Raw genomic sequence first — 17620 nt, 5'->3', positions numbered from 1 at the left:
TAAAAAATTCAATACATGTATCAAAAAATATATCCACTTTATTTATTTAGAAAAAACCATTCCATAGCAGGTAAATTAAGTCCTTCTAACAATTCCTTACATGCAGATAGTTGTAAGAAAATGATTACATTTGCTTCTAATATATGTAAGGTTAAAAAAAGATATTTTGAACATGAACTTGGATTTTTTTCATGCCAAATCTGTTCAGTGACAGGACTTTTCTCTAGTTCAATCACCACCCTTATCCTGTCCCGAAACAAAACTTTCCAATGAAAATAACCTCAAACAGACAACAGAATTTACCATAAACTATTTTGAGCAAACTAATGCATTATAACTTCCAAGTCATTCTTCCCCTCCCCCTACCACCACCCAGACCACCTTCTTCAACTCCCCCTCCCCCTCCCCTCCCCCACAGACACATATGCATTACTCCATGAACTTAGCAAGAGTCTAATTACACATGCCTGTACACTTTGAAGCATTTTGAAACCAAAGATATTCATATGATGGGCTTTAGGAGTAACTTCAATGCATGGATATTATTTACACATATTTGAGTCAAATAACTCAACAAATGCTGCAATTTCATCATGATTATTGTCAATATTACATCAATGTAGACATGTTGACTTAAAACCCACCTATCCGAAACAAAAGCAAAGGATTAAATGATTGCAGAAAATATATCAAGAGATTATTGTCAAAAATGGATTTATGTCCATCATACAAATGACTGGAATAGTTTCTCCTTCTATGAACTCCCTGGTAAGTATAACGCAGTGACAAAAAAGGGGGAAACAAAATTCGAATATGCATTGTGGCCTCGATAATGTATAATCATTTGGAGAATTTCACGTTGACCCCGTGACCTCATCATTATTCATGAGATGAGCATCAAAATCAATAGGGTTCATCTACTCACTATGGCTCATCTATGTACCATGTATGACTTCAATCCAACTTGCCATTGTTGAGTTATCTTGTTTACGAGCCAAGGACGTCACAAACACACATTCGCAATCACCATCGCATAGATTCCTTGAGCCTTCGGGCAAGGAATCAAAAAGGGGCAAAATTTGGTTGTGCCTCTGCACACCACATGCCTAGTTTACACCCAAATCTAAGTCCATCACTTTTGTGTATTCCTCTGTCATCACAATGAACCCACTTACACGATGACCATCAAATATGCATTGTGGTTTAGATGATGTAACATGAGCAGTTTTCTTCATGAATCTGATGTGATGTATAGTGAGGGTGTACATGATTACAAGGGTTTCACAATTTGACCTCTGATGACCTCTGACCTCCACCAAAAACAATAGGCGTCTTTAACTCGATGTGGTACTTCTACACACTGAATAAGAGGTCGGCCCAAGCTTCCAGTATTGAGATATCGTGATAACAAGGTTTTCACAATTTTACCCCTAATGACCAAACGCAATCACTCACACACACACACACGCACCCACGCATACAAAAGCCATCATGAATGCATAGGTTACGATTATCATCAAAACCAAAAATATCCATCTATTTATAATTTCTAAATATAAAAACTTTCATTTCTGGTTTGAAGTTTGGTTATCATATATAAATCTCAAACCATTCAGCTGCTGATTTTTCTTCAATTTGATCTCTCTCTCTCTCTCTCTCGTTCTCCCTGGAAATAAAGTTGTACCTCTTCAGTCTACAACTCTTGGGCTACCTTCCAATTTACTGGTGATATCTTCCACCTTCCGTCGTAAGATTTCCACCCAGTCTTGTGAGACTTCCATCGTCACCGCCTGGGTCGGCATCTCCAGCCATTTTTCGACTGTGGTATTCACTTCTGGGACTAACCCTGCAACTTGTACTGCCTCTGGGAATTTAGCCGGTGATGCTGTTGCCAGTACCACGGACGGATTGCCAGGTACCATCGGGGGAGTGGTTCTGCAGGTCACCAAATGAGAAAAAAATTATTAAAAGTAGCGATTCGAGAGCAGCATTTTTAATAATAATTTCAAATAATAAGTAAGTCATTCTTGAGGAAAATGCCTGGGAATAATTCCTGCGAAACACCTCACAGAATTACTCAAAACCGACTGCAAAATCATGACATAACACGTAAGAATGACTGGTGATGGCTGTCTCCTCGCCAAGCCATTTCCTCCTTCCATTCTGAAGTAGAAATATTAGAAACGAGCATTATTTCTCAACAGTTGCTGTGGTGCAGTGGATAGTGCTCTGGACTAATAAACACACTGTCATGAGTTCAAGCCCCAGTCACATCATTTTGATCTTTTGCCAGTTCCTCCTTCCATTCTGGAGTAGAAATATTAGAAATGAGCATTATTTCTCAACAGTTGCTGTGGTGAAGTGGTTAGTGCTCTGGACTGATAAACACACTGTCATGAGTTCAAGCCCCAGTCACAGCATTTTGATCTTTTGCCATTTCCTCCTGCCATTCTGAAGTAGAAATATTAGAAACAAGCATTTTTTCTCAACAGTTGCTGTGGTGAAGTGGTTAGTGCTCTGGACTGATAAACACACTGTCATGAGTTCAAGCCCCAGTCACAGCATTTTGATCTTTTGCCATTTCCTCCTGCCATTCTGCAGTAGAAATATTAAAAACGAGCATTATTTCTCAACAGTTGCTGTGGTGAAGTGGTTAGTGCTCTGGACTGATAAACACACTGTCATGAGTTCAAGCCCCAGTCATAGCATTTTGATCTTTTGCCATTTTCTCCTTCCATTCTGAAGTAGAAATATTAAAAATGAGCATTATTCCTCAACAGCTGCTGTGGTGAAGTGGTTAGTGCTCTGGACTGATAAACACACTGTCATGAGTTCAAGACCCCACCAGAGCCTTTTACTTTTCTGTTCTTTGGAGCAGGTGGAAGTATAAAGGTAAGAAACGAAGTTTATTTCATTGGGAACCAAAATGGTGTAATGGGTAGTTCCGTCTGCGATGATTCTGAGCAGCACGGTTCAAGCCCTGGGTGGGCGAATCCTGCAAAAGGAGTCGACAGCACCCCTCCCACTGACAAGGTTCCCAAATGGCATACGAGTTGGCTGCTACCCCTCTATCTGACAAGGTTTCCAAGCGGGTGAAGCGAGTTGGCTACTACCCCTCTCCCTGACAAGGTTCAGCGGAGAGGTCTCCCTTATTCCTGACAAGGTTCAATGGAGGGGAATACATTTTAAAATCATTAAGTCCCAACAACTGGATCTTTAAATATATGAAATGCATCCAACAGTAGGATCTCACCTAATGGTCTAGTGGTGGACAAAAAAAAATAAGCATCACAAGGTCCCTGGTTCAATTTCAGCTCATGCTCTTCTTTTTTATTCTTCCAGTAAAAGCACAAAAAAAAAAAAAAAAAAAAAAACTAATTTTTCGCATCTTGTTTTGCAGCTTACAAGTAAAACAATAACCAACATATGCAGTAAAAAAAATGTGTCCATTTAGTGCCGACAAAATATAACTTTCTGTACATAAAAAAATGAACACATGTCTTCTGTTGTTAATATTGTGGCTTGATCATTGCTTGTGGGATTGGAATGGCTTCTTTAGGTGCTTTAGTTTTATAGGCATAGTCCTGTACCACAGATAACACCCATGCAATGCCATCGTCGTCGTCGTCGATGTAAGTAATCTCTACCGAGGTACAACATGGGAGGTGATGCTCCGACATCGCGACGTCTCGTCACGTTTCCTCCTTCCATTCTGAAGTTGAAATATTAGAAACGAGAATTATTTTCTCAACAGGTACAGTGGCAGAGTGGTAAGTGCTATGTAACTGGAAGAAACTAAGACAAACTCTATGTCTAGAGCTCAAACCCCAGGTTGTGACCTCTGGTGGCCTCAAATGACCCTTGACCTCCACAGAAAACAACAGCCTCCTGGTACACCCTTTTGCAATCGGCAAAGAATACAAAATTATAGTCCAAAGAACTAACTTGGTGAGTTTCTGGTAGTAGCATGCTACTCCAACAGCGGTGTGAGGGCAAAGTAAATACTTGTTCTCTTTCCAACATCTCTGCATGGTGGCCTTCACTGCTGCATCGTCACATCCAAAAGAGGAAACAACTTTCGATGACTGAAACCAAGGAAAACGAGAGGAGAGTGCAGGACAGGGTTTAGACACAACCAATCACAACTTGTGAACATTTAGAATTCAAATTTTGCAAAATTCTAGATCTGACCTTAATATATTTGTCAAATTGTCACAGATACAACTTTTGACAGTCGTCATTTACCCTTTTAAAGTTGTTTCGGCTTTAGCTGACCCCAGTGGTTCCCTAACTATTTGGAACTGCCACCCACAATACCCTCTTCCCTTTCCTGCCAAATTACCATCATCAATGTCAAATGGTCAATATAAACCATGGTTGGATTCGGTTTCAATTTTTGTAATTGAACCGTTAACGAACGGTATATTTTTTATTCCCAGGTTGAGAACCACTGAGCTAACCATTTAAAGGAAGGCAAAACACAAAAATTCTAGCAGATATGAAAACTAATAAATTCAATCCCTTTTTCTTTTTCCATATTGTACTCCTCAACAGTTCTCAATTTAGGTTGTAAGAATTTTTTTTTTTTTAATAGACTATAAGGTTCTTCTTTCACATTGGTCTCCTCTCCACAAAGTAAATGATACATTTTGATGAAAAATTGCCACACTATCGTTTGCAGAATGTTAGTCTCTACACTATAAGCAAAGAGTCATCAAGCTGCTTGAGGTCATTCAAACAGTAGAACCGGAAGTGACGATAACCTACATCCTGTCCTCTTCGAGGAATCTTTAAAAAGTTAATATTCACACAAACCCTCTGTAACAGATCCTCTGGAATGTTGACAGCACCACTTGATTCCAATTGGCTGAACAGATGACCAATGAGCTCGCAGTCATCATTCGAAAATAACCAAAATATCCTCTCCAAATTATAAGGGTTCTGTGTAAATGAGAAGTCGAATAATTGCACATCAATTTCGAAAATTTCTTTACAATGGGAAAATTTTATGTACCTTGAAAGTTTCCAGCCAGATTTATGTGCACAGCAAAGAGGTTTATAACAGTGAAAATACATATTTACATGAATGTCAATATTTGACAAATGTCAACATTGCAAAATAAGTACAGGAGGCTAGGCCTAAGTACATATTTTAGTAAAGTTTGTAGATCTATAATACAGGTTGATGTTTGCTATTGTTTTTCTCTAAGGTTTCATTTTTCTCTTGATTCACCAAGACAAACTGACAACACCCTTTGCACTCCAATGTGTGTGTATGGATCATGTCGTTGCCATGACACCCAAACAGAAGTTTTGAATGTACAATTTGTCTGAAGATGACAACTATATGCAAACAACCAGAATGCAAACACTGCATGACTGTAGAGGTTTTGACGACTTCATTACAATAGACTTCTGCTTGTTCACCAGAAATAGCTCTCTTAATCTGTCCTGATTTCTACCATGAGATTACCATTAGATTAGTTAATTTTTCCATAGCTTTGACTTAATATTTACTGAAAGAAAATTATTTTCAAGTACAGGGAGGGGGACGATATTAAAGTATTCACAAGCTTTCATCAAACTTCACATCTGGTAAATGTTTAACACACTCAAGTTATTAGGAAAAAATTCAAAACGCACGCATAACTATCATTGTGCATGGCAAAATTACTGAAAACATATTTTCGATACTTCTAATTGTCACAAATTTAACAGTCAGTACTCCAGATGAAATGAGTTGCACAAGGTGTTTTTATAATACTGAGAAGTAGCTAATTAATATGATGATGCTTTTCATACACCATAGCACCATTGGTTTCGGTTGCAAATCATCTATTAAAGTTATACAAAAAAAGTTTCCAGCTATTGAACTTTCATTGTACTTTAAGTTTCAAAATGCTGCAAATAGAGTCCATACTTGAAGATGAATGAGTTGCACAAGGGCTTTTTATATACTGATAAGTAACTGATTAATGTTATGATGCTGTTCATACACCATATTGCAATCGGTTCCTGTTGCAAATCATCTCAAAGTGTTTTACCAAAAATTTACTTTCAGTTTCAAAATGCTGCAAATGAACTTGAAAGCCCTTCATACAATGAACAGGCTTGGTTTAATAGCACCTATTGAAGTCGATCAATTTAACAAAAACTATTAAGTGAAGCAGAATAAAGCATCGCTTGATCAAAGACATCAAAAGTTCTGTTAAATGACTGCCAAACATTATTTAAGTCACCACTAGTGAACACAAGAATGTCATAGAAATACTAAAAAACGTGTGAAGCCAAAAAAAAAATTTGTTAATACTTTATGGCCATTTTAAAATATATCATAGTATTTCATACTTTTTTTCTTTTTTGTGGGCTTGTCACTGTATGACCAAATTTAAATGTCATCAGAGTTTTTTTATCAGACGGAGATTTGCTAAATGTTTTCAAGACTATATTTCTGAAGGTTCTGACTTGCCAACTCAGGCATCGGAGAGTCATCAGAAAATAAAATGTCTCGGATGGGGAGGGGGGGCCTGGGGGTATTGATCCAGGGGAAATGAGTTGCATCCTCTGCAATATATTCACAGGCTTTGAGGAAATGTCCATGACTCTGACGATAGGATGGAGGCAAGGGCGCCGGAAGCACTTTTAATCTGGGGACGCACCGACATCAAAGGGCACTTTGCAGAAATTTGATTGGACTGATGCAGCCTTGTATTTAGTACCCTCTATAACTCTTATTGTATTATCTTATTTGCGTATACACATCACTCCATTAATCCCCTCCCCCCCCCTAAAGGAAAATATGCATACTAGCACTGCAATATCCAATGTGCAAATTGGGAAACAAGGAACAAGTTTTCTTTTGAGACAAAATGAGGTGGAATCATGCTAGTTGCTAATGTAGGAATCTTCCGAATTTGAGTTTATTTCTTGTTAATATCTTAACAATTTTTTTTTCATTCGAAATAGCTTTGAGTTTGACCCACAGAAATTCATTAAAAAGTCAGCGGCGATGCCAGGATTTGCAAAGTTGTATGCACGACTATCTGAGCGGAGCGCCACCATCGGTTGGCGCAGAGTGTGCAAGAAAAATTTTGGGTTTCACAAACCGCTCAGATGGCCGGAAACGGCCCTTCTCGAGTGTTCATTCTGGTTCCCTGGCCTCTTGCTAACTTGAGACATCTCAATTTTTATGTAGAAAAAGGGCACATTTTTAACCTGAGGAAAAGTGGGGGGGCACGTGCCCCCTGTGCCTCCCCGGTTCCCCTGCCCTGGGATGGAGGTTATATACAGGTCATGAAAAATTACTGTTTCATGTTATGTTAAAACTAACCTTTTTATCATTTAGTTTAATGGCTGTCTCATTTTTTCATGTCTTAAACCTGGTTTATGTTAGTTTCATTAATTGATTGCTTATTTTATTATTTCTTTGCGTTTGAATTTGCTTTTGACAGGTCCAGTTGGGTTTTTTGTGATACTCTTATGTAACTTATATTTGTACATCTTAATAGTTTACTCTATAGTTCCATGTAAAGTGCATTTGAGATACTATTTTATGCAGAACGCTATATAAATAAATCATATCATTATCATCATGTTTAGACTTGACCAAGCCTTTTTATCCTTTTGCATATGACAGAACATTTAAATCACGTTATCACCACAACGTGGCATGTTTTCATCTCTATCCACAAAAAAAAAAAAAAAAAATTGATGATGGTAATGAAGGTTTTCCTGTCACTTCTTGATCAAGATATTAATTGATTAAACTTTCATTCTTTGGAAAAACTCATAAATAGTGTCCACCTTTATACATCTATTATTGTCTGTACTTGTATAACACACAAGCCTTTTGAAGTCTCCTACATATATATACATATATATATATATATATATATATATATGACTGTCTACATTGAGTTCCATCAGTTATACAGCAACAACACCAGCGAATATTGTAATATTATCAACTGAGAAATTGCTAGTTCGCCATCCAGCTCACCTGAATATCAATAGCTGGTGACAGGGTCTGTTTCACTGTCTCCCGTTTGGAGAAATCTCCCGTCGACAATGTCCTATGTATGATGTCATTCTCGTTGACAGCACACACTATTTTCACCGGGAGACCCATTCGGCTCGCTATCACACCACCTACATAAGAATAGAACAAAAGAGATCAAATCTTCAATCACTTAAAATGTGATCATATTTTGGGCTTTCATAACGATCTAGAAGGTATTATACATTCACATTCTTTTCAATGGTCATCCCAATTTGGGACAAATTTTTTTTCTGTACTGTACTGTTTTTTCATGGTCCACTTCAGAGCACTTGTACTGACAGACAGTATGAGCAGTATGAACATCCTTCATCTATCAAATGAAGGTTAGGAACTGTTCATACTGTCAGTACGAGTGCTTTGAAGGAGGGAATAGGATGACAGTACAGAGTGGTATTAGCATTAGGAAATAACTGGCTGTGATAGGACAGAGGCCTATGCAAACATATTCAGTATCATAGCAACCATCATCTGAAAGGCAATTTAAAGGGGAAGAGTAGTGTCAGACTATGGAAAACTCTATCCGAGAGAAAACTATTCTAGGCTTTTTAGTATACAGCCTCATCTCAATATCTTGTCCCTGATTTGTGATATGGTCCATTAAATGTAGCTATTCTTTGCCTGGCTTACTCCAGGACATGGATCACATTAGTCACGTTAGGTCATACAGTTTGGGATGTTTCTTACTTCAACATTCAAGATTTTCTGTAATTAGAATTTTCGCCTGGAACTTGTTTACTTTGCAGAAATATCGTTTTCTTCTGCGGAAAAAATGATTATACATATAAAGTTAAAGCAAGACATTTTGTACTTCAATTGCCCTGAGGACATCAGTCACTGAGTGGTTGAAAATGCTATGAGGACGTGGTTTTGACTCATGGCCTGATCAGTCAGGCAGTGTGTGGCGGGCTGAAAGTGGACCTTAGACTCCAACTATAATGTTCAATCAAGATGTGCTTTTTTGATTTGTTGTGCTAATACAAGCAATTGATGTTCGCGAATGACACATATGCGAGCATACACTTTAACCAGCTAACACCACGACTGTATAGCCACAAATAAAAAAAAAATCAATATATCTCAAGGATTTTTGTAATAAATATTGACATGAAAAGTTGAGCTAGTATATGGCAGGTTCTTTTTGCAAATGCTACAAACAGAACGGGAGACAACTGTTATAAAGGTGATTTAAAAAAAAACATTGAACCATACATTAAGTGGGAGGAAGGGAAATGCTCTAAATAGAATCCATCCAAGTACCTGTGACATTTCCTCCGGCACCCGTGGGTGCGATTACTTCGATGACACCATCGCAACCCGGGCACATCCTGAGGTATGAGTAAAAGAATGACACGGCTTGACAGAGCACCCGAGCTATGTTGATGGAGTTCATGCTGCCTAGGTTGTGTCGATGCCGGAACTCTTGATCCAGACTCAACGCACGGATAGGTTCATCGATGTCGTCGCTGTTCCCGTCGGCTGGTGCGGGAGGACAAATGAGAGGCATCGTGTGAATGTCCAGAATTTGAATACAGAAACTGGAGTGAAGGAGTGGGAGCAAGGAGGTGAGACTAGTGCATGCAGGAGAAGAGGGAGAGTGGGAGTGAGAGGAGTGCATGTGGAAGAGGAAGTGGGAGGAGAGAGTGAGTATTGCATATCAGAATAAAAGGGGTGGAGTTAGTGAAGTGGGAGTGAAAGGAGTGCATGAAGAAGTGGGAGTGAGAATAGTGCATATTTCAGAAAAGAGGAGTTGGGTGACAGAAGAGGGAGTGGAAGTGAGAGGAGTGCATGTAGGAGAGGAAGTGAGAGGGGTTTTAGGAGAGGAAGTGAGAGGGGTTTTAGGAGAGAGAGAGAGAGAGAGAGTAGGGCATATCAAAAAAGAGGGATGGGATAAGAGAAGAGGGAGTGAGAGGAGTGCATGAAGGAGAGGGAGTGGGAGTCAAGAGTAGTGCATATCAGAAAAGAGGGGTTGGGTGACAGAAGCGGGAGTGGAAGTGAGAGGAGTGCATGAAGGAGAAGAGGAAGTGGGGGAGAGGGAGGAGAGGGAGTGGGCAGGAGGAAGGAAAATATTTGTGAAATAGCTACTTTTAATGCTACAGCATAGAGGTAATATCATATACCTATCACCCAAGAGGAAGCAGCATAAGGCATATCCAAACTCTCTTTGGAGACATAATAACTAGTCTGAGAAACTGACATATAAACCAAAAATAGCTAGCCTCAGAAACTGACGTATATAAACATTACTGTCAAACACAGTAAAGAGGACAGTGCAGTGGTACAGTAGTGACATTGTTGTTATGTGTTCGACATAGAGGGCTTTAGCCAGATATAGGAAATTTAGGGAATCAACATTCACAGCCCAGTGACAATTCTCCCAAGAAGGGCTATAAAAGAGAGAGGTGTCCACTAATTTGTTTTGTTGCTCGTATGTGCATGTAATGTATGCAGAATGGTTCATTTCGCTCACTTCTAATCATTATCTTTATTTTGTCTCATGAGACATGTGTGAGCCAGTCATTAGCTTAAAATCTTGTCAAGACCTGACCACCACATTACAGAACTTTGCAGGTATCATACAGGGTAACCCCCCCCCCAAAAAAAAAAAAATAAAAAAAATCCTCAAAAGATTCAACCTGTCAGCTTTCTGCTGGAAGATTCAAACTATACCCTGTATTTAAAAACTGTGACATGTACAGTACACTCACAGAGAGACGCACAGTATATTTACTTCAGACTGGGGTCGATATTTGCTTGCAGGGTGCTTAATACACGACCGTATAATCTTTCCAACTGAAAGCAAATTGACACAGCAGAATTCTTCACTGACCTTGTGAATTTTTATTCTTTTGTGGGTAAATGTTTGACTTCATAGATATTCTATACTTTATTATTAAGACACCATTCACGTGAACACAAAGAAAACAAACAAAAGAACCACTGCACACCGTCGCTATTGAATTTGTTAATGTGAACTCAAGGTTAAGAGGAACAGGATTCACGGGTAGTACACAAGTCGTACACAGCACGAAGAGCGAGTACGATGTAAATCTAGTGGGGTGGAGGTTTCTTTTCTATTAGTAACGGACATATCTGTCTTTGACAGATATCATACTTGATATGTGTATGTGAGATTGGTATATATGGATGAATTCAAATAACCTTTGACCTGAACCGTTATAACAACAATGATCTTGTACTCTGTATGCGATATACATATATATATATTAAGTGTAAAGTGTTTCCAGATGCATGTTTAAAGGTTTCAAAGTTTTGACCTCCACTGTCCCTTGCTGATCTGTGAACTCCCCCCCGCCCCTCAAACTTTCAGAGTTCATTTATCTTCTCAGGATAGTACAAAGATCTGTCCATCTTCTCTTTTTGCAGTATCAAAGAATTCTTCTGAGGATGTGGTGATTCTTTCTATTCAATGACATCTGAGGATTTAAGACTCTAATGACATTCAAATCCTCTGTCTGCATGTAAACAAGTGGACATTCACACACACACAGAAATACATGTACACACACATACTCATATACCTGCCATCGTGATTGCCAAGGTAAAGAGAAGAAAATGTATTCTCAGATCTAACCTCCAAAAACGTGAACATTCTTCTCATTGACCGTGGTCATGGATCGTTCCTGTATGTCTGAAATACGACCCTTGGGAAAGACTACCACAATGTCCAACCCTTCTACACCTCTAACAGCCTCGATCGACGAACTTCCTGTGTCCCCTGAGGTGCCTAAGGATCATAAAGATAGAGAGCAAAAAAGATTTAATAAAACCTTTGTCCTACTTGGCTTGCCTTAATTATGCTATCCACCAGCTTTCAACACTACTTTGAGGAGCTGCATTTTGCATTGGGTTTTACTCTAAAGCCTAGTATGGTGTCCCTTCTGATCAAACCATGATCAAACCATTTATACATGATGAGGTGCTCCAGCCATGCCCAAAATTAACAGTGGGTGCTGTAAATATGAACTCATACGTTTACTACGCTCTACAGCAAAAGAAAACGACTTTGATAAACAATGCTATTAAAACATTTCCCCCCACCAACACCCCATATATATGTTCTTGTCCCTACGCAATGCTAACTAGTATCATCTTCAACCATGTTGTGCTAATTTAATTAATGGAGGGACGAAAAACACTCGCTTCATACCGACGAGTAAAGTGATGTGCTTTGTTCTCTTCCGCAGAAAGTAGCTCATCAGCTGCCCCAAAACAAAGGTAGATAGATCTTTAAAGGCTAGCGTCTTGCCATGGAACATCTCCAGAATATGAAGCCCATCTGTTAGAGTTTTCATCTTCACTGTCTCGGGGAGTTCGATACGAGCGAAAGCTTTGTCAATCAACTCTGGAATGAGAGTTAAAATGAAAGATGAACATCCTCATTAGGAAAAAAGGAAGATACGATGGCTGGAGAAGTGGGAGCTATGCACCTAGGAGGAATGGTGACAGTGACGGAGGTTTATTCCTTCCTGTTTTTCTCTTGGCCCTTCCCACTGCCTGTCCCCCACCACTCCCCATCCACCTACTTCCCTCCTCCCTGTCCCCCACCACTCCCCATCCACCTACCTACCTATCCCCCCCTCCCCCAAGAAAAGAAATAAAAGAATAAGATCTGAGAATTATAGTAAATTAATGATAAGCTCATGAAATATGACAATTTATATTCAACTGTGCCCTACCCAATCCATATGCTCTCCCTACTTCAGTAGAACCTCGGTCCGTATTCCCTAAGTCTTTGGCTCACTTTTGCTCTCATAATTTGGCTGTCCATGGGGCTGTCGGAAGTGTAAATGTGTGAGTGGGAAAGATGGTATCAGACGTATCGCTATTTTCACTATGCCACTGCCAACCAACATCCAACATCCAACCCCTCCCCCCCTCCCCACCCCCTCCCAACCACCACACCTTTCCCCTAATAAAATATTGCTCGAGTACGACTATGCACTGGGCAATAACAAGGAACAAATTAGTGCGCACATTTTCTTGTGGCAGTGGTGAAAGCTTTGAATTTTGCCTCTCAGACAATACTACGGTCCCTGTGTAAAACTGAAAGACATCCGAGAAGTTATATCAAGTAATTCCACAATTTTGCAAAGCATTTTGGGGTATGTTACTCAGAGACATCATTCCTGGAATAAAGTTAGTTCATGAAGAATTCACAGTGACCTTGCCCCATCCTGTTTCCTGAGGAAGGTGGTTCTTCTGTGGTCTATTTGAACTCACACAATGGGGACAGCATAATTTGTCATGCTACATCAGCTGTTCTTCTATAGCAACCTACAGACAAATTCACCGGCACAAAATCACAACATAAACAAAGTATGGAGGGCGTACATGTACAGTATGATGAGAGAATAAGATCACATTGTGACATGGATGATGTCATCATCGAGGCAATGAAGCTGTTTTTCCCATGACATTGAACTCGCATTATTCACAGAGGAAACTAATATTTTCTCACACAACAAAACCTTTTGATGACATTTCTAAATATAGAGAACATTGTCAGCTTAGCAAACATTCCAACAGTAGCTGCACACAGTACTGAATACTGATTATAATTGCAACGTCAAGGTTTTTCCACAACATCTGTCCTTATGACGTCGACGAGCGTCTACTCCAAAGTTGTAGTCGGTGGAAGAATTGAAGGTTTTAGCCGATTGATCAAGATAGAGTCAGTAAATGTACATTCATCAGTTATATCTCAAGATATTGAGAATGGCCAAGTTGGAGTTTTCAACTAACGGTGTGAAATATTTACTAAATTATAAGATAAGTGTTACATCATCTGCCACTGGAGTATTTCCTAAAGTTGCATACAGGGAATACATTAGGTGTTCAAATTTTGTGAAGCATTTCAAAAGACTCTGAACTATTTTCTCTCATTGAATTCTATATAGTTCCTGTGAACATAGACAACGGCTTCACACATCGTTACACTTGTATAGCAACTTGAAAATGGGTCATACAATAAAGGCAATTGGTGTTTGATCGGGACGCAAAGTTTTTCTCTATTAACATTTAATATTGTCACACGTTTCACTTCATTTCCTACTTTCACCGCGTATGCAGCCAACATTTAAGTGGCTCAATTAAATCCGTTGAAAAGTGCAGTACTATTATGCTAGCATTCTGTCTCGATGCTCGTTTTGCATAAGAGATTTCCAATGTTCACGGCATATGCACACATCTTTTAAGGGGCTCAATTAAATCTGTTGAAAAGTGCAGTATTTTTATGCTGGTATTTTGTCTAGACACACGTTTCACCTGTTTTCCGACATTCAAAGCATATGCACACAGCGTTTAAATAAAGGGCTCAATTAAGTCAGTTGCAAAGTGCAGTATTTTTATGCTGGCATTTGGTCTCGACACTCATTTTAATTGATTTCTGACATTCACAGCATATGTATATATAGCCGTTGGAGTTGTATACCGGACAGCAGTGTGTATTGCATGTCGTCCAGGCCTGCCTATGTGGTAACTACTGTATCTACAGCCAAATTTCCTGCCTCACAATTTGACAGTCATTTGGTAATTGTATATTAGTTAAAGGTTCCATAAATTGATTTTCTTGGGGTACAATATAGGCCTATCGCTATACGCTTCCCTTGCGCACAAGCCAGGGTATTCTCAGGGAACATCATAACTAAGTGTTGTGTGTTCCTATAAAGGTATTTTAAAGTGCATGTTTTCACGGAGGACAGCAGCCTAGACGCAAGTTTTACTGAGCGGACGCAAACATTTTTAAGATGTTGCGTCCCAGGTACGCAAGTCTTAAAATCCCAGTAACGATACTGGATTCTAAGTGAAGCTAATAAATTACATTTTCAATAAGATCTTATCGATATCAACTCAAACAAAAATAAAAGCTGATTATTAATTAACAAATAATTGGAAACAAGAAATTGAAATCTTTGAGAAGTGACTATGTCAATATGAGGCATTTATTAGCTTTTTCCCACTGGTGCTTCTTTTGTTGGCTGTTTTGTGTGGTCAGGGATTTATCTTAAGCTTTGTTTGCTGGTGAGTATAAGTGGATGCAGGGAAGCTTTCTCCACAGAGTTACTCCAGCTTCCTCTTTGTAATATACTTGCTATACATTTTACTCTTATACTGTTCTTTACTTCATTACTTTGCATTTTACCTTATTACACAGTACTAGACTGTTATCCATCTATTCAGAATACATTATAATAGTGTTGGATCTCTACAATAATAATATTTCAGGAAATCTTACTGTACTTCCCGCATGGATAATCCTCAATCATTACTGTTTTTTACAAGTCTGTCACTATTATCATCTTTCCCTGGTACAATTTTAAGAGACTTTAATGGTCAATATGGAGACTTTTCGATGAACATAAAATCCTACCATTTTGCATGTTAGTAATCCCTAACTCGCTCCAATTACATTGCTGTAATTAACTTTACCAATTTCGGACGTTAAATATGTGAAAAATGGGAAGAAAAGTCAGCTTTTTTGGAAACTTATTTCAGACATTCTTGAAACATTACTAAGACATCAGGTGACCATGTGACGCCATCTTTGGTATACCGCAATCACAACAATGCTTTGAGTGTGTAAAGTTGTATACTTGAGCTACAAAAATCATCAGTGTTGTTGGAGGTTGCAGTGATACCTCAGCCAACAAAAGCATCAGCTTTTTTAGCTTTCTGAGTGGAAGAACTGACATAAAACGCCGTAGACTTTGGATCAATTTTGTGAGATCCACGCAGAAAGATTTTTCAGCACCTGGAGTATCTCATGTCCATGAGTCCACATGCATGACCCTGCCTCTGTGTATGCTGCAAATGTCTCATTCTGGGAATCTTACTTTCGACAGCTGTGGCGGACATAGCTAATGTGAAATTGACCCTTTCAAGTCTCCTCATAAACACGCCCTGGACGTCCTTACATGTAACATTATATCACGCAGCTGTCAGTATACTACTTACTGTTTGAGGTGACGGTATGTAGACTGTGTATAGACCGTGCCTAGGGTAGAATTGTTAGTAGGCTCACAGCATGTGTAAATAGTCATGTTAGGATTTCATTACATCTATCCATTTCATTTGTTGTATTCCAGTATCGTGAGTTTGTGATACATGTGTTATATTGTTCGTTATGTTTGTTCTGGCATCTGCATGGTCTAAGGAGTGGAATAAAACGGTAATATAGAGCGATTGGATGTTTTATTTTGTTAGTGACTGTCTTGTGATTGTGGGATGTTATGCCTGTTTCAACTAGACCTAACTCTATGGAATTACACAGAGTCACGGTAATATTCCACCCAGGATGGAACGAGAAACGTGGATTTGGATATTCACTGCTAAATTTGGTTTATTTACAGGATACTTTTTCTGTGTTTGTACTTTTGGATATTGAAACCAGTAAGTACTATGTTCAGCTGAAGCTTAGTCATGTATATGCTACCATGGTCGATTTGGGCCAGCGTCTCCTCGTAGTTGTTCCATTATGTTTAGTATTTTTTTGATATTCCGTTGATAGTAACGAAAACCATTTTCCCGTGACATATCACGCATGAGGCATCTGTTAGGTCTATTCTTCTGTTCAGTTTGCGGTATCTTGCGATCAAATTGTATTACGGAATCAGCAAGCTGCTTGCATGTTCTATATTGTACCATACTAGCCTAATGACGCTCCGCTATGTAAACGATGCCTCCATTTAAGTGGATATTTTGCAAATAAAATAAACCATTTTACTCAATTATCTGCTTAAAATTGTCTTAAAACTAGTTGTTTACCTTCATGTGTTCTTGTTTTAAGCTAACAGCTTTTCAAACGCTCGAAATTGGAAGTCAAATACAGTACAACTGTTTGCAATCATGTTGATTATGGGTATGTAAACTCCCAAATTAATGGAAAATCACCCAAAATTTTTTGGTCTGCATAGTTGATGTTCAACACACACCTCTGCACATCTCTGTCATGTACCACACATGCCACCTCAACTTCTAAGTTTACTTGCCTTCCCTACAAGAAGTAACGCAAAGCTCACTGCCTTCCAACATCTCTGCAAGGTTGCTACCACAACTTCCATGTCTATTTTGCTTGGCTGTCACTACCAATCAAGTGCTAAATTTTTTGCAAAATGATCAAACACTAAGATACGGCCAAACTACGACCATCCAAAGTTAACTGAGCATTTACATTTTTACGCTAAAGCTTACCTATTGTACCTACCATTCAAATCTTTGCGGGGAATATCATCCTCTTCGATGAATAAAGACAGTACCTCTTTGCAGATGTCTGGGAAAGAGAAGTTTGCCCAAGACTGGAGTGTTCCCTTGGAGATCTTCGGAATAGTATCTGGCAGAAGCAGTCCTCCATCAGCTTGATATCCCGGTGAAAAAATGGCCTCCTCGAAGGAGCAACCCTTCACCTTTCCTCTTGTACTGTTAAACTTCATGTTCTCACCGAGACCTCCCTATACAAATGAGAATTTTTTAATGAATGCAGCCTGTACATATCATGTTACATGTGAACATCAATTTAATGATTTAATGATTGTTTGATTTTCA

At 38.9% G+C, this 17620-nt stretch overlaps 1 protein-coding gene across 7 annotated transcripts in view; it reads right to left on the bottom strand.

Moving 5' to 3' along the window:
* Positions 1 to 23: 23 nt before the first annotated feature.
* LOC139967379 (threonine synthase-like 2) overlaps positions 24 to 17620 on the bottom strand; it is a 28470-nt gene continuing 10873 nt past the window's right edge. For 4 of the 7 annotated variants that reach the window (XM_071971094.1, XM_071971098.1, XM_071971093.1 and 1 more), the window contains exons 2-9: positions 17283 to 17526; positions 12228 to 12422; positions 11652 to 11804; positions 9317 to 9535; positions 8000 to 8148; positions 4816 to 4941; positions 3946 to 4085; positions 24 to 1935 (exon numbers count right to left, since the gene is read on the bottom strand). In XM_071971094.1, the coding sequence (XP_071827195.1) occupies positions 1689 to 1935; positions 3946 to 4085; positions 4816 to 4941; positions 8000 to 8148; positions 9317 to 9535; positions 11652 to 11804; positions 12228 to 12422; positions 17283 to 17508 (1455 nt within the window). In that variant the 5' untranslated portion in view covers positions 17509 to 17526 and the 3' untranslated portion in view covers positions 24 to 1688. Of the gene's footprint in view, positions 1936 to 2144; positions 3713 to 3945; positions 4086 to 4815; positions 4942 to 7999; positions 8149 to 9316; positions 9536 to 11651; positions 11805 to 12227; positions 12423 to 17282; positions 17527 to 17620 lie in introns of those variants that run through there. The other 3 variants (XM_071971095.1, XM_071971099.1, XM_071971100.1) reach the window with 3 other exon arrangements.

Source organism: Apostichopus japonicus, chromosome 5 (assembly GCF_037975245.1).
Source record: "Apostichopus japonicus isolate 1M-3 chromosome 5, ASM3797524v1, whole genome shotgun sequence".
In the NCBI taxonomy this organism is placed as follows: Eukaryota; Metazoa; Echinodermata; class Holothuroidea; order Aspidochirotida; family Stichopodidae; genus Apostichopus; species Apostichopus japonicus.
The sequence above is the reverse complement of the archived record's forward strand: the minus strand, read 5'-3'. Positions and strand labels throughout refer to the sequence as shown.